Source organism: Pyxicephalus adspersus, chromosome Z (genome assembly GCF_032062135.1).
Source record: "Pyxicephalus adspersus chromosome Z, UCB_Pads_2.0, whole genome shotgun sequence".
Classification (NCBI taxonomy): Eukaryota; Metazoa; Chordata; class Amphibia; order Anura; family Pyxicephalidae; genus Pyxicephalus; species Pyxicephalus adspersus.
In genome coordinates, this window is record NC_092871.1 from 9,380,872 (window position 1) to 9,406,059 (window position 25,188).

At 37.2% G+C, this 25,188-nt stretch overlaps 1 protein-coding gene and 1 long non-coding RNA gene across 2 annotated transcripts; both read left to right on the plus strand.

The window, feature by feature from the left end:
• The first annotated feature begins 3,392 nt into the window (after window positions 1–3,392).
• On the plus strand, window positions 3,393–12,178 carry LOC140343654 (HLA class II histocompatibility antigen, DP beta 1 chain-like). The gene is made up of 7 exons (XM_072430444.1): window positions 3,393–3,556; window positions 6,338–6,478; window positions 8,397–8,606; window positions 9,725–9,997; window positions 10,818–10,850; window positions 11,797–11,895; window positions 11,975–12,178. The coding sequence occupies exons 2-7, from the start codon at window positions 6,397–6,399 to the stop codon at window positions 12,115–12,117; spliced, it is 840 nt and encodes a 279-aa protein (XP_072286545.1). The 5' UTR covers window positions 3,393–3,556; window positions 6,338–6,396; the 3' UTR covers window positions 12,118–12,178.
• Window positions 12,179–12,189: 11 nt separating this feature from the next.
• On the plus strand, window positions 12,190–22,693 carry LOC140343655 (uncharacterized). Its single transcript, XR_011923386.1, has 7 exons — window positions 12,190–13,199; window positions 14,880–14,912; window positions 16,244–16,267; window positions 16,377–16,424; window positions 18,124–18,192; window positions 19,788–19,811; window positions 21,666–22,693. It is a non-coding gene; the product is annotated as an uncharacterized lncRNA (long non-coding RNA).
• Window positions 22,694–25,188: the final 2,495 nt, after the last annotated feature.

Below are 25,188 nucleotides of genomic sequence, written 5' to 3' on the forward strand. Positions count from 1 at the left end.
TGACTTAGGGGGCACAATGTGTAAAATTTTGCCAGAGGGGCCGGGTCGATGGTAGAGTGGGTGAAGTTATGCCATCATGATGCCCCTGAACGTGAAATCATGATGGCATAACCCCCATTCTCCCATTGCAGGCTCAGATCCGGGGATGTGTTCCGCAGCTCTGGCCGGTGGGCACCCCGGCAGTGGTCCTTCTCCTGACCCTGCTCAGGGTGGCACCGCCCGCGGAACACCCAAAGGGCTAGAGAAACATCCCCATTGGACCGTATACAGCCCGCGGGCCGTAGTTTGCCCATGCCTGGCCTAGAGCGAAAAATATCTGATGTTAGGCCCATTTGAAGTTGAAGTTCAGATAGTAGAGGCTGAGAGTGGTACTAAACAAACTTTTTTCACGAGAGGGCCAAAAGATAAGGTAGAAAAAAAAGCACCTGAAAAAATTCAAAGAAAAAACCTTAATAACTGTGTTGATGTTCACTTTTTGGGCAAATTACCAAAATCATTACAATTTTCAATATTTCAAGTTCAATGGTTGCCTTGTTTGTAGTGCACATCAGCAGCCCCCTGACCGGTCAATAAAAGTACTCACCACTATTTACCTGAACAATGGACCTAGTGGCTGATATTTACCCCAGTCCTGGGAGTTGAGAGACAGAGAGAACCTGTAGTTAGTGTACACAGCAGGCAATGGCTTCCCACTGTGTATAGTTAAAGTGGCTACAGTTAAAGTGGAACTAAACACAGCAAAACCTGTCCCTGTCCTGCACCATAACCCCCACCATCTTCTTCCTTCTGTTCCATCTATTCAACCTTGTATAATCTAGACACTGGTTAAGTTTGCAGAATAGTTCAGATATCATTTGACCATACTTTCTTATGTATTTCCATATTGCCGAAAAAATAGGAATGATTTTTTTTGGGGCTTCTTCCTCAGAAGATTGCAGCAGGTATAATTACATAGTAAAACTTTCTATATATCATGTATACTTGAAACTAAACTGATGTACCTATTTTATCTGAAAAAAGCAGGAAAACTACACTGACTCAGGTAACATTCAACTGGGCTTGTTTTTATAATGTTGAAGACTAGGGATGAGCAGCAAAATTTTTAATTTTGATCTCGTGTTGAATCAGGCCTTTCTCGCTTACAGAACATGTAAGCGAGAATGGACTTGTGATTCACCACAAGGTCGTGTTTTCACCGAACTCATGCGTGCCTCCAATCAGCTGTGACCACAGGTTCGCACGGTCACTGGGCTGTACTTATCAATGATAATTACAGCCCGGTGACCGTGGGAACTGAACTCAGATAAACTCTCAATGGAGCAACTCCATTGAGAGTTCATCTGGAGTTCGCCTGCAGTCAAAGCTGATTGGAGGGACTTGTGACTTGTGTGCCTGTCAAAAAAGGGTATGAAGAAGACAGGGAAAGAGAACGAAAAGGGACTGGGAGGGGAGTATGTCCCCAGGAAAGGAGAGTTTTTTTTTGGGGGGGGGGGGGTTGTCAGGTCAACTGTCAACCTACATTAACACATAAGTGGAATATTTAATCTTTGCAAGGCGTTCAGGAACTGCCATGTACCAACACATTAAAAATTTGTAGTTAGTCTCCACTGAAGAGACAGTCTACAGTGCTACACTTGTTCCCATATCTGTTCTAACTCCTCCTTCTCCAGAGCCAAACCAATGTCCCCCTTCCAATAACTTACATATGAGAGTGGGGCCCAAAATATCATATGGGGCTGAAATCACCCCTTTGTATTTTAATTTTTTTAAATAAAGTTTTAACAATTTTCCAAAAAGAATAAACAAACATAAACAACCAAAACAGAACAACCAACACATACCAGGACAAGCAAAATAGAAATCACCCTATCAGGCAATTGGATAGAACACAATTATAATGTTTTTAGACAACAAAACTATAACAAAATAAAATAAAAACATTAAAATAATATCATAAAAAAATAGAAAGTCCATTGAAGGGGAAATAAAATGAAATCACCCCTTTGGCTTGTGGTTACCAGGAGCTAATACATTCAAAGGTGTACATGAATTTCAAACGGGGAGCCTGCCCACTATTAACTGAGCATAGTGCTTTATTTGTAGGAAGCGGAAAATTTCTGAAGAGGGGTCCTTGTGAGCCTCTTGGAATGATACAAATGGTAGAAGAAGTGAGGGCCAGGAAAGTGATAGAGTCTGTAAAGGCCACCATCCACCCAACAATAAATTAATGAACCCACGAAGAAAGAGCGGGTTGCCTATAACAGTGGATATGGAGGGGGTGGCATTAGCCTGTTGGAGTGCTTCATTGAGTGCCAGAACTGGAGGGAATGTTTGAGGATGGGATTGGCAATATGTTTTGTGGTGGATGGAAGGATTCCACATGGTATGCTGTCAAAAGGGCTAGTTGTGTCTCTCCATATATTCGTATCTGTGTATCTGTGTCTTTCTATTTATCTTACATTTCTAATATGTCTACCTTTAAATATATTGTTTTTCTTTCTTCATCCAAGTCTCTTTATTATCTTACTTACTTTTTTACCTTTTTAATTTAAATACCTTTCTTTCTTCCTTCTTTTTTTCTTTATCAGTCCATCTATCTGTCCTTCTTTAGCTTTATAACTATATATATATATATATATATATATATATATATATATATATGTATCTTTCTTATATTATCTATCTGTCTATTTCTACAATTTCTGTTCTATCTATTTTTGTTTCTATTTTATTTTTCTTTATCTATCCATCTATCCGTATACCTCTGTCTATCCATCTATGTTTTGTGTCCATCTACCTTTAGTGGTCTGTTCATCCATTTTTCTCTATTATCTGTCTAATTACTATTACTATTACTATTATCTGCCTAAAGCACTATGACGTCTTCTCAAATGTCATTAGTAAATGATCCAGTTTATGGCAAATTCCTAAATTTAACTATTTATTAACTTAAGTACTGTCCTTGATACTTTTTGATTTGCACCAAGAGTTACCTTTTTAGGACAATCTTTTCTGGTTCTCACCTCAGTCTCTCCTCTGATCCAAGCGGTGCTAACAGACATGTTTACCAGAATGTTAAAAGATCACTTTTACATTTCATGATATTTAAGTGAGGGCAGAGCTCCATGACTGTGTGCACTTGATATCAATCAGCTTTTATTTTGTTTCCCTTTTTTTTTTTGGTCACGCTATATAAACTGCGGCAGAATCTTTTAAGTATTGCAGAAAACTAAAAAATGCTTTAATATATTTTAATTAGGAGCAGATTCATTGTGGCCAGACTGATGTGAAAGCTTTAAGGGGGGCTTTTGTTGTGTTAGACGTCATGGCGGACGTCACTGTGTGTTTACGTAGCTGCTGTTGTCAGAAAAGTGTTTCTGTGATAGAAATGGTTGGATCCTGGCCCAGATTCTCATTACTCAACAAGAATTCCAGCCAGCTTTATACCGTCTTATACTCCTTTCCCTGTTCAAACTTTACTGAGCTGCTGAAACTGCTGTGCAAGTAACCGTGAGCTCTGTGATTGTGAATGTACACAGCCTGAGAAGGGCCGGAGGTAAGGCAGGGGGACAGACGTTGGGTAAGGGGGTAATAAATAGTCAAGGGGGTTTCTGGTGTAGCTGGTCCTCCTAATTGTATTTGTATTGGGCCTAACTTCTATATAGCTACATAATACAGATCACAATATAGTGGAAGTGTAAAACTTCATAATACAACAAAAAGATAAAACAAAGATAGTAAAGACAAGTATTGGCAATGAGGTGTGTAGCACTGGTTATGGTGAGTTGGGTACAAAAATTACATCAGTAAATCACACCTCGGGTGATATGTTGGGAGGACTTGTTTTCTTTTATTGATATAACTAAATATTTGGATATAAAACAATTTTTATATAAATATTTAATATTATGAAATCACAAACTGATTATGTTGTGAAATAGGATATATATATATTACTCATGAATTGTAGCAATAATTTATTACTACAAGTATATATTACTTGTTATAGTTATTTGATTTTGTTGTGGATAGGAAGCGATAAAGATAGAATACCGTAGCGCTTATCTGTGTCTCTTTTTTCTGTGATTTAATGGACTATATTTTATCTGTGGAATACTATTATTGCAGTAGCATATATATAAGTAATGTAATTTATTAAGGTTGGACATTTCGCATTTGTTGAGTTGGTATGTTGAGCAATTGATAATAACTTGTTTAGTGATTCAGACCAAGACATTAACATTTGATGTTTTTATGCACAGAGATGGAACGTGATATTGGATATTTAACACTTCCAAAGATGTTTAAATCTCTTTAAACAATGCAGACAGTACTATATCCAAAACAGCTGCAAATAAAAAGGCATAAAAGGATAATAAAATCCAGAATTCTTTTAGTTTTGAATAGTGTTGGTAAGATTTTTAAGGAGTTTAAGCCGTTCACTTAGCAAAGTAAATTATTTCACTGCAATTGATAGTTCACTTAGCTCTTACATTTTGCAAAGAATAACACATGCAAGGTAGATTAAAAAAGTATGATCCCTGCTTGCACATGATTGGATGGCTGAAGGCAGCAGAACTTTCAATAAGTTAAGTGAAATCTCTGACTGATAGTTCACTTTGCTAACTAAACAGCCTAAACTTTTCAGCAAATCACCCCCTATTAGTCATCACATCCAAGTTGCATTGACATAATGCTGTGCTAAAGTACCATGAAGTCCAAAAGCCGTTTTTGGGACACAATTGTATAATAATGTAGAAAGGGGGTATTGTGGCCTTGAAATGACTTTGCAGAACTCTTTATCAGACTTATCAAATATTTGTCCTATGGTTCTGCATGGTGTAATGACTCCAGCAAAATGTGCATTGCCTTGCAGATTGGTATTGTGGAATATGATATAGGTTTTTAATGTCATCCATGTTCCCACTGGGGGATTTAGATTCTCTTTTTACCCTAGTGACCATTGTCCCTGAGCATAACAATAAATGAAAATCCTAACTTGTGAGTTAAATTTTTAGGGCAGGGATAGTAAAGAATCGATCCAGTGAAGACACACATTCTGTGGATGACTATGAGCGAGATTTCCTTGACCAATCTGCAGGACACAATTTTATAGGAAATCTCATGAAAAAAAAAAATCTGATGGTTTTTTACTATTTTCCACTTTATCCAAATTAAAAAAAACTCTTCAATTTAATGCAAATTTGTGTTGGTTTTATATAAAGCTGTCAGATGGAAAATGTTTACACTGCCATTAATAATTTATTTTTGAAGGTAAAAAGTCTGCAGCACTTCTCTTTTTATGTTCAGTTCAGTCTCTTTTATGTTCAGTTTGCAGACACAATCCTTTTTAAATTGTTGTATACATATCTAATTAAAATAAAAATAATATATAGTATATGGGAGTTTATCAGTTCCTAGATGTGCAGACTGCATTAATTTTCTACTTTGCAGGTTTATTTTTTCATTTATTCTGGTGATCTTGCCATAAAAGCACTTGGGTGACAACATTACCTCAATGTACTGTATCTGTAGGCAAAAAGTCTGTTTGGACTATTATTAATATTAACTAATATTTTATATAGCACCAACATATTATGAAGCACTGTACAAAGTCCATAGTTATAGCACTAACTGTCCCTCAAAGGAGCTCACAATCTGATGTTCCTACCATAGTCATATGTCATTAACATAGTCTAAGGACAACTTTTGAGGAGCCCAATTAACTTAATGCCCCTGATTCATCAATAAAATCCGCGATCAACCAGTGAGCGCGGTTTCCCGCGGTCCGGAGTCGAGTGCGCTCGTACACTCGCCTCCTCACTGCCAGCCGGATTCCTGCCTTTGAATAGCGCGACGGCGTACGATTTCGGATCGCGAATACGAATGCGCGAGCGATCATCCGATTCTGCTTGATGAATCAGGGGCAATGTTTTTAGGACGTGGGGGGAAACTAGAGTACCCAGAGGAAACTAATGAAAGCACGGGGAGAACAAACAAACTCCCTTTCTACTACTACTACTTCTACTCCTTTCCATAACATAGAAGGTAGGTATTCTGAAAGTCACAGAAAACACTGTAAAAAGTTGATAACAATGCTGCAAATATATTTGAGGTGCTTACAGGACAGCATTGGATTTCTAGCAGAATCAATAGCTTTACCAAATATTAGAAAACCCTTCCAATTGTATATTTAGTGGACCAAAGGGAGCAAATAGGAGCAGTTCATTGTTAGAACCTGTATATTTGTGTATTGTAGATTATCAGCCGTAATAATATACAGTATAATCAGTCATTTGCACTCCAGTAATACCCTGTGATTTCTTTTTCTGTACAGAGACTGTAACTTGTAACTAACAAGCATTGAACTGCTACATACCAACCCAAATCCATACAATGTATAAAGCAGCCATGGTTTTTCCAGGAACAGTTATGTTTTCCCTCGTCATGATGATCAGTATCTCTAGAATCAGCTCAGGTAAGTGATATGTTTATAATGATATGTGGATGACCCTTCCTGCCTTTTATATACACAACAGTACAATGTTCCTGATATCTTCCATGTCAGTGAGAAGAAAAGTGAGGAGAGATCCAACATTGTTGAGCTGTCCTCAACAAAGGGGCTTCCAATGGCGATGTCTGTTCCAGGGACAACAATGGAAATTCTCCTCATTATTCCTCTACACAAAAATAAATATCTTCATGGGATTTTAACTCTTCCCTTATCATATCCAAAAGTTAAAAACAAGTTTTGGCTATACATACACTTTGTATATACACAAACAATCAATTTGAGGTGAATCCATATTTCTTTTCAAACTTTTAAGAAGTAAAAATCCACCTCAAACACCATGAGATTCCCTCTGGTAACTTATTATTTTAGGAAGCTTCTTCAGGGGCTCTAATTCATTTTTATTATTTACCATGGGGTGCCTTTTCCTGACTTCACAGATATGACCTGATAACTACCATCTCACTGTCCAATCAGACTGCCTCAATCACCAGCATTCCCATTGGAAACGGACTTTTGGTGGAGCTTTTATTGATAATTTTTATGTGGCCAGGTCTTTTATTGCAGAAGTGATAGGTGATCACCTTTCTGTACATAAATAACTTTACCTTCCATTTTTTAAATACATTGACCTACCCCGTTCCATTGTGAGTGCTGCCATCTTCTTTGTTATACTCTTCCTAGTTCAGATCTTTGGCCACCTTGACTGGCGCATTGTAGCACCTCATGTGCTGCTTAGTGCTTTCCAAATAGAAAGTAGCAATCAGACAGACATTGGCCGACCTTTTCTGCCCGATCGTAAATTTGTGCTTCTACTTTAAATCAGAGAAGGGAATGTGAAGATGTTCAGGTTCAGACCAAACCAAACAAACCTGTTGGCAAAACTGAGAGCATCGGCAGCAGATTTACCTCCAGTGACATTTCCCAGGAACTTAGATGGTGCCCCTTCCACACCTAAACTCCACGAGCTTCCTCCGAAGGATATTCACATATAGACCATTGAAAATAAAAGGATGTCCTCACTTGCCATTGCCATTTGAAACAGAATTTCTTTACTGGAAACATCTGGATATACAACTTGCAGCATTTCCTCAACAACAGCTGAAATTCCATTCAGATAAATAACAGAATACTCCTTCCATTCAGCATTGTGCCAGAAGTTGGTCTACATTTCTCTGCCTTCATCTTCTTCAGTAGGAGTACCAGATACTCCTAGGGAAGTACAGCAGACCTACTGTACTCCTTCAGGTATGGGAAGCCCAAAGTAAACTCAACATCTAAAGAATAGGATGGGAAACTGAAAAAAAACAGACCAAAGGCAGACAATCTATTCCCATTATTATCCTCTACTCCGTCCCTAGATTTGCTAACTAGATAGAAATAAGACTAGCTATTTTCTCCCAACTCCTCTTACATTAGGAGAATACACTTTCATCAGTGAAGCTGGATGATCCAGCAAACCCTAAAATTCAGTTGGTGTATGTTAGAAAATGTTTTCAGTCCTGAACCAGATCCATTCCATGTTTGCTTGATCACCCAGCTTCACTGATGAAAGTGTATTCTCTCCAGTCTTGGAGACCTTTAATAGATCAGGCCCAATGTGATCATTGTCAAAGTAAAATGAAAACTAATACTAAAAGAAGCTGATATAAAATCTTCCACCTTTTTACCATTGACATTTGTATAAAGGGGATTTCCTTTTACTTTGGGGACATTTCCTTTTACTTTCTGTTATATCTATGTAAAAGGAAGTAAAAGTAAATCTCAGACAACAGGAAGAAAACTGCTATTCAAATCTTTTCCTATCTGGTATATATATTTATATTTAGCTACATTTTTAGACTTTAAATATTCATTGAAGACTGCTAACTATTTTTTGTGTCAGACGCCCCTGAGCACCCCGCAGAGCAACAGAACGTTACAAGGCTTCATAACCCTCTGCCTGTAGGATCTGTGAGCGATCAGACAGTTGGCATTGATGATGGTGACACTCCCGCTGCTTCCAGGACGAAAGAGAACAAGAAAAGGCCATACTGGAAAAAAATCTTTGAAGACAACCTAAATCTACTGAATCTAAGTAATATCCAAAGTAACAGTAAGTACTTCCTAGCTGCCTGAGTATAGTGAGAGTAAGCCATACATTTTTCTTTATTACAGCTGAAGGATTTTCCATAATTTGTTTGCATTATTCAGCACAATAGAAGGATGCACTGTACATCTAGAACAGGGGTGTCAAACTCTGGCCCTGGGGGCCAAATATGGCCCCATACGTCTTTTTTTAGCGCCGCTACTACAATTCCCGGCATCACTTGTGTCTATAGACCAGTGGGCTCCCTGCCTATGTGTGGACCCGCATTGGACTGTTTTATAGACGCAAGTTATTTCCGTGAATTTTAGTAGTGGTGCTTTTTCAATGAAGAGGGAGTTCCAGCCCCAGCCCCTCATTGGCCGCAACTGGCATTTCCAGCACTCCCCCTCAGCTGCACTTTTCCTAGCTACTCTGAGGCATGGACTTTTCATAGAAGAATATTGTTTTGTATTATTGTTAGCCTGTGCAAAAAAGGTTACCATTGAAATTTATCTTGGAAGGCTACAAATAGAGAAATAGGCATAAGATTTTTCCTTAAATTACATTTTTTAAAAATTCTTATGCCTGTTTCTCTATTATAGGCTTGTTCCAAACTGAATGTTAAGCAAAACCTCTTCCATTTCCATTTGTTTCCCTCTGTGTATTTGAGTTTGACACCCCTGATCTAGGGTAATAAAATACCAAAAGTACTGGGTTAGTTCTGTGGTCCTTCTGGCTAAAAGGTGTAATAAAGGATGTTAAGGTTCCAGACATCAATATTTTTATGGGGGGCACAGCTGAAGGGGTGTCTATTCTATAATGGTCATGGTACTTACCTAGCATGCTGGCTTCCTGCAGTCACCACCAACAAAAGTCTAAAGGTTGCAGGCTCGAAAAATAGAGCTTTTTCTGCACTAGCTCAACAAGAGACCCCTTACCTGCTTTGCATGTAACTCCATATGTAGTTTCATTTCAGGAAAAGCAGTCAGGAAGGGATCAGCTAGAGCTGGGCTTTCTCTTTTAAAAAAAATAAGTATGCCCTGCAGAGTGCAACCTGTATTAAATACTCTTAGTTTAAAAACTGAATAAAAAACAATGTACAAAGACCCTTTCTAGCTTTTTTGTAATGATCTTCTCTATCTCAGTTTCCCCACAGATGAAGATCTCAACCTCCACTTTAGACGAGATGATCTTACTGGACTGTGATGTATCTGGGTCCTACTCTCAGTTGGTCAATGTAAAGTGGATGAAAAATGATATAGAAGAAGTTCCAATAAAGAAAGTTACACAAGTTCTCTCTAATTCAGATGGCACCTATCAGATCACCGTCACTGTAGAAATCATACCCAAGGAAGGAGACAACTACACCTGCCACTTGGATCATAGGGGCCTGGGGAAGTCGCTGGTTGAAACTTGGAGTAAGTGGGAAAGGTTTGGGAAGGGGAGACATTGATGCATGATTTATGTGACTTTTGTGTCCCCATTCTTACTGACCAGATGGTAATCAGCAAGAATGAGAATAAATACTGAAACTGCAGAACTGCAATGACTTTTCAGACATCCACATTATGCCCAGGTTACAATAAAATGATTTACTGAACTTCTAGTATTGTCTAATTCAAAATATGGAAACCTGTCTCTAGGAGGCAAAAACTCAAGTAAACTGGATAGAGGGGAGAAGGACAAGAACTCCTATTGGGTTCCACAACAAGGGATCTGTTTCCAAAAATTATCGTGACTTCCTGTTCTGCTGACAACCTTTTACTACACAGGAAGTGAGAGAAACTCTCCAACAGAAACATCGACCAAAGATGGCTGTTCAGAGGTCATAGAATAGCTACAACTTCCCTTTAGTGTCAATGTCCTTTATTTACTTAAAGGGCAGAAATAAATTAGGGTAGACCTGCCCTAACAACATTTGATGCTTGCTAAAGAATACAAGATGTAATTTTCATTAGTATTTCATTTGGCTTATATGTATATAACGTAAAGTGATCATCACTGCACATAACAAAGTGGCTTCTTCCAGCCCTGTTTTTTCCCATATCTGTATCTGTATTAGAGATGGTCAATGAGATGGAAAATTTTCAACATGTATGCAAATTTTATGGACTTGAAACTAGGCCTGTCAAACTCTAAATCTCTTTGTGAATATTCATATATCCATATCAATGTAATACAATGATATTTTAGAACAATTGTTTTTTTCTGACTTAGTTTCTTTTGTCTCATTTGCAGCGAGTGAGTCCAGTTTTGGCAAAAACAATGCAAGTAAGTGCTGTACTATTGTATCAACAGATTTCAGTATGTTTTTGGCATGTGGGTAAAAAACAAAAGTGTCCAATGGAAACCCAAAAAAATAGAAAATACAGGGAGGACATACAAACATTATACATAGATAGTATTCTTGCTGAGATTTATTCTGAGGACCACCGATCCATCATGCCACCCAAACCTAATTGTGTTGAGTAGGGTAGATATTTATTTAGTTGAGTATCCAGAGTTTAAATTTAAGTGGGTGGCAATACTGATTGAGAATGTAAGCACTCTAAATGCAAGCACAAAAATAGGCAGTCTCAAAATTAAATATATAGCGGGCAACTAGCACTAGGAACTTTGATAAAACCACCACCACTGGCTGCACCAATAGTAGCCAAAATATTGCAGAACTAAAGTCTTTTTTTAAGCAAGTGTGTACTATATGGACCTGATTTATTAAAGCTCTCCAAGGCTGGAGAGGATACCTTTTTATCAGTGAATAGGGGTGATCCAGGTGACCTGGTTGCTGGCTGCACAGCTCAGTTTATGGGCTTTTCACATTTTTTTTCCATTGTACGGTATGTCATTATACTCTTAACATTACATTTGGGACAGAGACCATTACTGTACTGAGGAAAGTTGCTCCCCTTCCTATGTTCTTCTATTTCATTTGATTAAAGGTTGTATTAGGTATGTTTAATAATTAATGTCTGGTCCCTGGTAAGAATAAAAGAGATTCCTACAGAGATCTTATTGTAAGGAAATGATCATATCATTTCCTGTGGAACAGAGCATCACCTTCATCACCTTCTACTAATAGAACAAACTAGATCAGATGGGAAATGATAACAGGGCTTCTTAACTTGAATTTTCAGAGTTTGTAAAGACGTGTCATTGTGTTTCCCCATAATCCTTGCTTCTCTTTATAATCTTTTTTTATTTTCTCTTCTCTTACAAGTAAAGCAACCTACACTCAATGTGATCTACTTCGTTACGTTAATGATTGGTATCTTCTTAGTTATCATCTTCGTTGCTTTTTTGACAAAGCGATGTAAATGTGAGTATAACAGATTAATATTATAAAATGCGGTTATTTTATTTTTCTTTCCTGATTCAGTCTCTTATGTAATTTTCAGCGAAGGAGTCCAGTTTTGATATTGATCTCCAAGGTAAGTACTTTAATTTGAGTATTTGGCATGCTTGGGTTTTCCGTGATACATTCTGTGTGTGCTGCAAACACAGTCAGGTCCATGATTGTCTCTACATGAGTGAGCAATAACTTCTCAGTGCTTAGCTGTTGTAGAACTGACCTTTCTTTGTTGTTCTCTTTTAGAAATGGCAAAAATCATGCTGATGTCATGCTGATGATATGGTCCCAGGATATTTGCAGCATTATTGTTTTAGGTCATGACTTTAGTCGGTTACATGGTATTTTTTAGAAAGATCCTCCAAAACTTTCCCAAGACAGGTGTGCTTCAAAGTGTAACTCAAGCCAAACAAACCCTCAGGTTTATACTTGGGAAGGGAAGAATCGTAGCATTTGTCAGATATTTATTGCTGTTTCTTGTGTGGAAATGTTGCCTGTCAGGATAGGAATTGATGGCAAACCCCTCCAATTGTAATACAGACAAAACACGTTTACAGTACAGAAGTAATGCACTTCAGAATGTCTGTCAATGGAACTTATTTATTAAAGTTCTCCAAGACTGGAGAAGATAGACTTTCACCAGAGAACATGGGTGATCCAGCAAACCTTGGATATGCTATGGATATGCCAGGCTTAGTTGGAGAATGAGAAAATATTGCAGGAATTTTCAGACTGGACATACCTAAAGCTGGTAGAGCTCACCACCATTTCCCTGACAAATACCGCTATATTCCATCAGCATACATGAATATATTAGATAAAATACCAACCAAGTGTCAACTCCAGTCTGATATCAGATCATTTAGGATACATTAATAGGACATTTGACTTGCAGATGCTCTTTGTCAGAGCTGCATTCGACTTTCTTTGAACAGATTTTAAAGTCACATATAGGAATGTAAACCCCTCTTTAAGCACACAGACCCTTACGGATTCCAGCTCGGTGGATTGCAGATATAACTATGGTAGAAGCATTGGATTGTGAGCTCCCTTTGAGGGACAGCTAGTGAAATGACTATAATATCAATATTAGGTAAGGTACACACTGACTGGTGGCTGCTGGGTCCCAAAGACGGGACTCATGTATTCCTCAAGCCTCAGATTGATTCTGATTGTAAATTCTGATTGCACAGCTGACTGGTTACCCCAAAAACTGACCCTTGTTTGTTACTGTCTTTAAGCCAATTTGGAACAAAGTAACCTTCACCAAACAGGTATGTGAAAAACAAGTGGTTTAAGGTTTATGGTATATGTGTCTTTTTGTTTATTTACTACAAAACTCTACCTTAGGTTATTTGAATCAGTCATGGTCATGCATTTTGAGCATTCGTAACTGAGATTATTTGCCCCACTTCCTACAATGATTTTTTTTAATATATGTCAGTATTGACTATTGACATGATATATCTTAATAAAAATCTTAAAACCTTACTCTTCCCTATTATTATATATTGCAAAAAGGTCTGATTTTTACCGTTCAGGCCACTTAAATCCCATGCAGATGGCACTCCAGTTTGACATCAGTTTTGGATCATTTTAGAATACATTATAGCAGCATTTGACTTGAAATTAATGTCTTTCTAACCTGTATTTGGCCTTTATTGAATGGGTTTTAAAGCCCCATGTATGGGAATGTAAAGCCTACCCTAGGTGAACAGAAGCCCATTAACACAGGTCCTAATAGATGTTATTGTTAATTGTTCTGAATAAACTTCTAGGTTAGGAAAACACTCCGGTTGCTGAGTTCTCATATAATAAGATCTAGATGGCCTCATGTAGTCCTTAACCACAGACTGGTCTTTATATAATAAACTTCTGATCCTTAAGTAAACTTCTGATTGTGTACCTGCTTTGTTGCTACAAAAACTGACTTTTGTTTGTTGCTCTTTTGCAATTGATTACACACAAATCACCTGTCCCGTAGCATGTTGAATATTTGTTTAAAAATTTTGCAGCAAATGCGTAGTTTAGTTTCTTTACAACAAAATTCTACATTACATTAACTGAATCAGTTTTGACATTTGTAACAAAGATCTGTCTCATTTACCTGCAACAATTTTGTGAATATAATAGTGTAAGCACAGTATTTTCATAACAAGTACACATACTAATAAATCATTCCTCTTATCTATTATGTTGGAAGTAAGTCATTTTTTTGTACCCATGCTGGATTAATACCAATCAGATGGAAATTCCAGTTTGCCATCAGTCATAGGTCATTTTAGAATACATTGATAGAAGCATTTGACTTGAAACTGATCTCCTTCCGACCTACATTTGACCTACTTCAAATCCGTTTTAAAGGTGCATGGAGCTGTGCAGGAATGGAAAACCCATTTTAGATAAACAGAATCCTGCCAACACTAATGGATATTACTATTTATTGTTCTTAAAATGCATGTAGGTTAGGAAAACACTTCTGGCTGCTGATTACCAAACGAATAGGAACCAGGGGGCCTCATGTAGCCCTCAAACCACAGACTGGTCTTTACCTAGCAGGGTAGCACAGTGGCTCAGAGGGTAGCACAGTGGCCTTTGCAGCACTAGGTCAGAGGTTCAAATCTTGGAATTTGAAGGTTTTTCCCATGTTTGCATGGGTTTTCTGTGGGTACTTCAGTTTCCTCCTACATGCCAAAAACATGCAGTCAGATGAATTGTCTTCCCCCAAAAGTGACCTTAGGGTGTAATAAAGACATATGACTATGGAAGGGACATTAGATTAGAGCTCCTTTGAGGAACAGGTAGTCACATGAATATGGACTTTGTAAAGCGATACGTAAGTTGTTAGTGCTTTATAAATACTGTGTAATAATAAAAATATCTGATATACTAAGTAAACTTCTGATTGTATAGCTGCTTTTTTACTCCAAAAACTGTTTGTTAATCTCTTTCAGTTGATTTCACACAAAACATCTATCCCGTAACAGGTATGTTGACTGGCTAATTGCAATAAATCTGTCATTGGTTTTTTTTTTACAAATACATTTTATATTAGGTTACCTGAATTAGTGTGGCCATTTTATTTGGGTATTCCCAACAATTTTTATTTGCCTTATTTCTTGCAATACCTTATAAATTTACCAGTATTTAACCATGCTAAAATGTTATAAAAAGCCTTAAATGCTATAAAAAATCCATTGTAATTTATATAATCTGGAATTAGATTCAGTATAGATATGTTTAGGCTTTTTCAGTTTTATCCCATGTTTGAAATGTGTATATATGTATACTTTTATATATTGCTAATTAGGTGACTGTCAACAAGAAATGTAGATTGGTATTATGCGTACCTGAACTCATCAATGCATTGCCAACAAAAACCCATAGCTGAGCTCCCCATACAAAGCCAATTATCTCAGAGGGGTTTAGAGAAATAAAGTAACAGTCAGAAAAAGTTTCAGAACAATGAGATCTGAGCAATTTATTATTATTATTATTATTATTATTATTATTAATAATAATAATAATAATAATAATCATTAAAAGTTCACCTAATGTTTCCTTTAAGCCGGCCATACACTTGTAGACTCTCCCATTCCAACAAGACCATCTAATCACTTCATAAAATGAACCATAAATGATTTTGAATTGCCAAGTTAGATTGATCACTAATATTTAATATTGGGAGTGGAATCAATAGAACCTTGGTCAGGTCAGATTTTTTCCATGATACAATTATCTGTTGGGCTTTTAAAGTCTCTCTAGGGTTTTTTTGTTCATTGTTATATATTACATGTTTCAACCATTCCCTTTTATACCCAAAACGTTAGCAAAAGCCAATGCCCTCTACATGTGGTACTATAATGCATACAAATGAATGGGGGGCGGTGGGGGCTTACTTTGGATCTTCACTTTCACTTCATGCTCCCCCTTCCCAGTTTTTTATTTTGTGGATTAAAAATGGAAAAACATTGAGTGGAATCGGAGACTTAGGGCTGGTTGAGGAGGTGAGAAGAGTGGTTCCCAAGGAACTGCTGGCGGTTGGCACCATGCTAGGTGCTTGGCTTACCCCAGAATCTGCGCTGGTTCTTTATTAATCAGCAATTCAACATTTTACTGAACAGTCCTGAACAGCTTTCATCCACATTCAGTCATTCCCAATGAAGCAGGAACAATTATTTCCTGATTTACTCCTCAGATTACGAAGTTAAGGATGCTTTATACCAGCCACTCTGTAAATCTAATTGGGTTGCATGGTTCAGATTGTAAATTTTTTGCCCCTCTGACTCCTTTGTATCCCTGTGTTTTCTTACAACAGACGATCCTGCCGTTTGTCCCAAAGGTAAATCTTCCATGAAAATATCATTACAGCAAAAATAGTATAACATAAATGTATACAGCATTTCCGGCATTGCTGGAAAAGTAAAATAAACCTTTCATTTCCTTTGTAGAACGAACTGTTAGGTTCCAAGATGAATTTGAAGAAATTGTTATTCCAGGTAAGGCTGGAATTTGGAAAATGATGTGTTACCAGGTTAGGAATTTTACAAGAGCTCACATTTTTTAGCAGCCCTTATGCACTATTTATGAATTATATTTGGATGTGAGCATGTGCTAAAACAGTTCCAGATCCAGATCCAGATCCCATTTTCTCCCTGGTATTCTGTTCAGAATTTTTTAAACATTCATATAGATAGACATCTCTGTGTTTTACCCACATATATGCAGGTCATTGGATTCCCACTTATTTCATCGGTACCCTGTGGATTATAGATCTGCAGATGTGATACTTTTATCCTATATGCAAAGCAGATAATAATACAGGTATTGCTGCTTTTGAAATGTGAATGCCTAGTACAGGGGTCAGCAAACTCCAGCCTTTAGGCTAGATATGGCCTTGCCGGTAATTCGTTCCGGCCTAATGCCCCCTGCCCAATCTGGCCTAATGCTGCCCAGAAACCCGTGGCTCCAGATCCACGGATCGGCCAGGGGGCAATAGGAACTACTGGAGCCAGAGCCGCTGGAGCTCTGGTGCGGCCCCCTTGCAGTTGCTCCCCTATTTACCTCAGCTGGCGTTGATACTTCCACTGCGGCGGTAAATAGTGAAAGCTCCCAGAAGGTAAATCCCTCTCCTCTGCAATGCATATGATGGAGAGGGATTTTACTTCAGGGGGCATTCCCTGGTGAGGTGCCGAGCCATTAGGGGGGTTTCAGCCTAGTGTGCTCTCGCCCATCCCATAAATGGCCTAGTGGCCATAAAACTATGCCGACCCCTGGTTTACTAGAATAGTACTGTATTGAATTATAAAAATCAGTGTTTTTAACATTTTCTGAAAAAAGCCATAATGGTATTTCTAATGGTAGGCATTGGTGTTGATTTCCTAAAGGAGTTTTCACTGAGCTGTTCACTTAGCAAATTGATTCATCACTTTGCAATGTAATATTCACTTAGCTTAGTAAATGAGATGGAGCTCAACCATCCAAATATGTGCAAGACCAAAATGTTTTTTTTTACAATGGTATACACACTTTATTGGGTATTATTTGTCAACTGAATTTTTAACAAATTCATGAAGATAAGAGAGTTATTTTTTGCAGAGCGATTATTCATTTTACTACGCTAATGGCCTAGGCTCCCTTATTAAACCCATTATTGACCCCCAAGCAGAAAGAGCCATTTCCACCACATGACAAGGATGCAATATCCCAAAATGTTATCATTGTAAAGCACAAATAAACTTAGGTGTTACTCACCTGTCCCCATCCCATTGTGGGTGCTGCCATCTACTTCCTTCTTTCCCTCATGCCATCCTGATTGGTCAGGGCCGGATAACGTAACTATCATGCAGTAGTTTATTCAGTCCCAGCATCTGCAGAGAAAACCAGGATATGCCAGGTATCTTGACAACCAATGCTAAATTTGACAGATGGGAGAATGATCAGGCAGGTAAGTAGACTTATTACAGAAGATACATTGCCTGTCCCTTTGTGCAGTAAAGCCCTGTCTGATGCCAGATTTTTAAATTGGAACTTTAAGCCTTTAGGTTTTTCTAAAAGCAGTTCTTCAGTATATACCTATATATACTATATTCATATTTTCCAATATGAATGCCATGTATCTTTAAATTTTGTATTTAATAGAGTCCAGTAGAATCTTGCTTTGTGTTATTTTCATTCATTTCAAATTTTTATTTGCAGTTGATAAAGAAGTGGACGTCAAAGAATATGCAATTATGTTTAAGAATAAAATCCTAAGACTCATTAAAGGTAATCAACTAACTGTGATCTAGAAATCCTAATATTTTCTGCTAAATGTTACATTGTGCAAACAGTAATGGTTTGTGTTGTTCATGGTGCTGCCAGTATGTAAAGCTGCAGTAGGCCACATAGGGGTGTAAAAAGTTACATAGTTGAAATCTGCAAGAAGCATTTTAAATGCAGCAGAGCACAATATGTGGCAACACATTCATTTTGCAAGCATAAAAAGGGCCAGGTGCAGTTGGTGGGCGAGTTATAGGTGTTGGCCCATATTAAAAAATATTAATTAATCAGCAAAGGAATACCTTTGACCATGCATGTTTTATCTCCTAATGAAGATGTTATGCCAGCATTAACAACCCCTAGCCCAGAACCCCAACATGAAAGCCTTTTAAATGGTTTCTCTCCTGTGTGAATCATCTGATGGTCAGTAAGGCTAGGACATTCCCGTGAGAAGCCTTCTATGTGTAATAACTGAAAAATAGAAGCAGGGAAAATAAATGTTGCAGATTTCAGAAAACAATAAGAATATTTTAGAGAGTGGCATAAATAATGGTGTGGAGAAATAAAAATCTTGCAAACATTCCATAAACAAATATATTATAGAATGACAATACCTAGCAATGTAGGTTCTTGGTCACTTCTCAACTTCCAGTCTGTTTAATGGATAATCATCATTAACATCATCACCTGGAGTTGATGATTCATAGCCCAGTAGTAGGTTTTCTGTAGTTTGGCAAAAATATGCAAAGCACATGATTGGTTAAAAATCATATACAGTGGTACCTTGGTCCTTAATGCGTTCCAGATCCTTGGACTTATACCAAACAAATTTTTCCAAAAAGAAATAAAAGGAAAATGACTATTCCGTTTCTATAAAAAAAAATCCTGTTGTTTTTGGCATATTACACATTGATAGGGTTGTAAAAAATAAGTTAAACACTGCCTAATACTAAAATACATAAATACAAAAGCAATTAGATGAAATAAATCAAAATTTTATCTCACTTTACCTTGCTGAGAGGAGTTGAGTGCCTACTAGGATGGTGCTGAGAAGGGAGGAGGAGATGTTATGTAATTCACAGGGAGTTATAGCGCGGGTTGTTCACGCTCGTGGCCAGACGTGGCTTTGTCTCCAGAGAGGTAAGTAAGGGTAGTGCCCGGTGTTATGACTCATTTTGACCCATAGAAGTTCTAGCTTGTATACCAAGCAAAATTTTTCGTGTCCAAACAGGACTTATAGCAAATTGGACTTATTCCGAAGCGGACTTATCTTGAGGTACCACTGTATATATTATGGAATAAATGGGTTCTGTGGAGGAGAGATCTGAAGTTAGAACCAAAGTATAAAATATGGGAGTTGGGGACGGTATTCAGGGGAATGGATCTCACTAGAAGATGAAACTGGAAACACAGGCAAAATCCTCATATGGTAAAAGGGAAGAAGACTTGTACATTGATATGTTTTGGTATATAGCATATACAGAAATATAGCAATGCACCTCTAACCTCAGATACCTACAGTATAGACATTATTTATTATTATTTAATAACTTTATTATAGCCTTAATGAATTTCTTGTTTCTTCTTTTTTTCTCTAATAGAACTATCAAGAAATAACAAATAATGTAAGTATTATGAATCTATTTTACATGTTTCATCGTACAGCTATTATTCAAAGAGGGGGTCAAGAAAAGAACAAAAACATATTTAATTTAAACTTTTACTTACTGAAATTCATAAAAGGTTTGCTTTACAGGAAATGCTAATCGTGACATACTTGCCTTTCATACATTCTCCTATTCTTCCATTTCAAATATTAGCTCTCCACTTCTGAATTCGGGAGAACATTTTATATCTCACCTTTCTCCCTGCCATGCAATTTTTTGTAGGAGAAAGGTGGACCATGCATAAAATGCAGCGTTTTCAGAAACTCATATTGTACAATACGAAAATGCTGCTGATACCACATCCTGTAAAGAAAACCTGTTACTTTGGCTAGTATGGGTGCTAGAATTAATAAAAATTAGAATTAATATTTAGTGGCAAATTTAAAAAAAAAATTTGACTTTCCATTCATTCACAGTTTATTCGTCTCTGTTGAATCTTTTGTATAGATATTACAGATTAGGATTCCATCTTTGCCCTAGACCTAGTCACATTTGTAGCACATCCAGATTGCCCCTATTTAATGTACAGCGCTTAGTAATATGGTGGCACTATATAATTACTGTTTATTTATATTAATAATAACAATAATAATATTAATAATACAATTAGTTTTGGCCCATTTTTCCACAGAGTCTCAAAGTGGAACTGCTAGTCCTACTAAACTTCGGACATTTAGTGCTGAAAATATCTATTAATCCGTTTATCAGGTATTTGCCACTAAATCTAAAAAATCGTGATGCTTCATAAAGGAAGAAAAGTGTGCCAAGCACCTCAATCTTCCTATTTTGATAAAAAGATTATTGTGTGATACACATTGACATTCCCGGATGCAGGCTTTGTTCTGATGTATCACCCAATCACAGGGCTTAGTTGTAGAGATGAGGATGGAGTGAAAGGCAGGGACTTCTGTACTACAGTTTGTCAAGAAAGAGAAAAAAAACAAGGCTGGGGTTTCTATGGCAAAAGTTCTATTATTATTAAAACCTAATCCACAAGGTGCAACATTTGGTATAGTGCAACAATTGACACATCAAAGTAGAAACAGTTCCCAAAGTGGAAACTTCGGTGTTGGTGCCTGTCAGCTAGACAATAAACGCCTGAATAATGGAAAACTTATGAACAAAGAACGCGTTTTGCCAAAAAGGCTTCTTCAGGGGATGCATTGAGAGCGCAACCTGATGTGTGTGTCTGGCAGCAGACATTAGTGTGCCGATCCTGTTCAGCCAATCCTTCAGCTGTCACTTTCCTCCAAGTACAGCATAGCTTGCATTTGGTTGTTCATGAACTCTGACACATGTCCTCATGAACCATGTCATCTAATACCTAGTTGTGCTCTCCATTCATCCCCTAAAAAGCCTATTCAGCGAAACGCGTCAGGACCGAGACACTTTGTTCTGCAATTTTCTATTTTTCAGGCATTTTTTTGTCTAGCTGACATGGACCAACCCCCAAGTTTCCATTACTGTGACATGTCAAATGTTGGATTATACCAAATTTTGCACCTTGTGGATTGAGTTTTAATGTTAATATTAGAACTTTTGCCAAAGGAACCCCAGCTTTGTTCTTTTTTTCTGTTTCTTGAAATCCTAACCTATCTAGGGCAGGTACATTACCTATTTATTACATGTCGTAGGGTGTCTTCACTGTGTTTATTCATACTGTACTACAGTTTACACTTTGCACATTTGCAAATGTTATTTAACAGCTAAGAAATGCAAAATTATGTACCTGGAAAAAATAATGAAAAATTGGTACTTTCTAATAATAATCATATAATGTGTTAAAAACATATTTTTATTTTCACATTTCAGAAAACATCCAAAGTGGAGATTAAATTCTGAGGTGCTAAACCGCTGGCAGGAGTTCCTATATTCCCATGTGATTGGAGTCACACTATGCGGAAACTTTGCTTGGCAATCTTCTGTGCATGTTCTAAGAACTGCGGAGTTGAAGATGATTTAGTGGAGATGATGGGCTTGCTTGAAGTGTTTTTAAATAGTTCATAAACATTTTATTACACTGCACAGTATGTCAACATGTATGTTATTATATTATATTTGAGGGTTTTTGTTTATTTTTATATTTTGTTTATTTTTATGTTTTGTTTATTTTCATAAAATGCTGATCTATGCAAAGCAAGGCCTATGGGTCTTTACGTTACGTTGAATTATATGCCCCCAGCCTCCATGTGACTGCAATGGGGACCGTAAATTGGCCACTGCGGCTCTAGGTGCTGCTTTAGTGGTATACATGGGATATCACACACTTCCCCATAACCAATCTTACTGTGATTTTTGGGGATCTGATGTCGTATTTAGAGAAATAAAGCCATAATGGTCTGTGTAAATATTAGGTCCTTGAGCTTTGAATTACCTAACCTTCAGTAGTGACCCTTCCCCAAATTTCACTCCAAATCCTCTTTCTGGTGTCACTGATGCTGCTCCCCTTTTTTTTTTACCGATCCCACTCCAGCACAGTAGTGTTTTATGATTTACGTTTTATCATTTTTTAAAAATTGTTTAATCAGAATGGTTTACAATACCTTTATGGGATATATGATAGAGTTTTAGCTCCTTCTGCAGCTGTGAATCATTTTCTTTATTGACTGGACTGGAAGCTTAGCAGAACTCATTTAGAGTATTGAGTAATATAAATGAATTGAGTAATATAAATGAATTAGTATTACTGAAAAAAAATGCTTTAGACAAATGATGCGCACATCTATGTTTTTATTATTGTATTGATAATTTAAATATATAAAGTTATAACAAAGAAATGCCGGCATTATTATCTTTTATATCTGCACAATAAATATAGTCATATTGGCTTATTTTGTTCTTACCTGATTTCTACCTGAATGCTGTGTATGGTATGGGGCTGCATTGGCATTTGCAGTGACAACTTGCAGAACCTGATAGATACATACTGTGTGTGTTCCGAAAAAATAATGCAAAATGGCAGGATTGGTGCAATGCCTATATTTACAAATCTGGAGCAAAAATACAAGGAAGATATACACTGTGGACAAGGTAGTAGGCTTTGAGGGGCTTTGATTAGCTTTCCTCAGCCAATAAGAGAGCACTAGAGGTTTTGAATGGGGAGACTTGTCCCCGTTTAACCTCCAGTGCCAGGGATCGCACACTGAGCCTTGGCTGCATTCATTGATAATGATTTCCAGTCTTTTGTGGAAACACAAATTTCGTGGACCCATCGGAAGTTCGAGGAAATTTTTGTGAGAATGCCAGAGGCATTCTCGCTCATCCCTATTTATCACCAACCGCCCCATTGTTGGATTGGAGGAACACAATGACGGGAGCAACACCAGCTGAGCTCCTGTCATTAGTCAAACGATTCAAAAGTAAAATGTCCACTCGGTCACTTCTTGACATGTCAATGTAAAACTCAAATAACTTTTGAAAATCTTCCAACTCGGGTTGTCTAAAAGGGGAATTCCAAGCAGTTTGAGAGATTTCTTCTCTTCCTGTTTTGTGTCTTGAGACAGAAAATAAAATTTCTCTAAAGGGGAAAAAAATACAATATATACAAATACTGAACTGGTTACAAATACTGGTGTTACATACACATACAACTTGCAAATAATAATTAAACAAATCTATAAATCTACAAGAAACTAAAAGGTATACTTTGAGGAACCAATGTATATCTGAAACAGAATAAGCAACTTTGTATATATACAATATAAAAACAAGTTGCTTCCTTCAATAAAAACGTGACCATTTATGTCCCACCCAAGACCAGAAGACTGAGCACTATCAGCCTCCATGCAATGTGCGCTTATCAGGTCGTCAGCAATTAATTTGTTTTATTGGAATATAGGTAACAGAATAAAAACTTTGCAATGGAAGTAACCATGTTGTTTCATAATTTATTCTGAACCACGTGTAACGTTCATGATCTAATGACCTCAACCAAGAAGGTGATATTTGTTAGAAACCTAGCGAATTGAACACAGGTTAGTTCCTAATACGATGTCTCCTAATGGGTTCCCTAAAACAGGCAGCCAGCACATTTCCTTTTTTTTTTGTTCTGCCCAGAATCAATGGACAGCTGAGACTAATATTATGAAGTGTTTATATAGTGTTGATATATTTCGTGGTGCTACCTGTCTTTCAGAGCTACTCACTAATGTGTCTACCATAGTAATGTGTCATTAACCCATCCAAATCTAAGGCCGATTTTCTGAGAAAAGCCATTTAACCTACCAGTATATTTTTGGCATTTGGGAGGAAACCCACACAAGCACAAGCAGAACTTACAAACTCCATGCAGTTAATGTCCTGCATGAAGCTTGTATGGATTTGCAGGGATTTGAATCTGAGACCCTGCAAAGGTAGGAGTGCAAACCAAAGAACCACCATGCCAAGGCCTGTTACCAGGTATAATGTGCATTTAGGAATGTAGACCAAAGCTTTACAAATATTCTTTGCTCCAAGAGTCAGACTACAACCTGTTACGATTTTGGAAAAATACCAGTCCTAAACTGTGTCGCCCCTCATCATAGGTAAGTGAGAAATCTAGAGGTGGTACATACAACATGTACGATCTTTCCAGTACCTAAATATATAAATACCTTTATTTAGGTGTACATATATCATGTAAGCTAGATAAAACAAAGGAAACATTAAACACACGGGTTACCAATTGTTGAGAAGACCTGGGAGTTCTTAATTTCCTTCCTGTACTACCCAGCCAGTACCCCATGGTGCAATTTTTTTTATATACATTATGTGAGTTAAAAATGTTTATATATTATTATATATTATATTATATTATATTATATTACATTATATTATGATTATCTGCAGGTCTGCACATCACTTAGCACATGTTCTATACACACCAGGATACCATTGCAACTCATAACAAAATAATTAATATTTCTGGTCATGCAGCCACATTTTTTCTCGGAAACAGGCATCCATATTAAAAAAATATTTGGCAGATTCCACATCTCCGACATAAATATTTTAAACAGACACATGAGACTTTTAAGGCATCAAGTCAAGAAATGATTGTTTATAATTCAAAAACTGTTAATAGCTTTGCTTATTTACAAAACATTAAAAACATAAACATATAGTACATCAAAGGTTATGTACACACGTTCAATAATTGTCATTAGAAAGAATCTTTCAACAGATGACTGCATTCATGAACGAGTGCTGTACATACAGCGCCATTCTGCTCTATGGAGAGGGGAGGGAGAGAACAGTGGAGCAGCAGCCGACTGTGCCCTCTCCCCTTTACTTGCATTACAATAGTTCATCGTCCATAGATCCGCCTGGTATTGTTATACCTAGCCATAGCATTTGT

Bases quoted from the DNA above. Each gene is read 5' to 3' on its own strand.
- LOC140343654 (XM_072430444.1), top strand. From the start codon at position 6,397: ATGTATAAAGCAGCCATGGTTTTTCCAGGAACAGTTATGTTTTCCCTC. The intron at 9,998-10,817 runs GTAAGTGGGAAA...TCTCATTTGCAG, and splicing joins GTCGCTGGTTGAAACTTGGA to CGAGTGAGTCCAGTTTTGGC. The intron at 11,896-11,974 runs GTGAGTATAACA...TGTAATTTTCAG, and splicing joins TTTGACAAAGCGATGTAAAT to CGAAGGAGTCCAGTTTTGAT.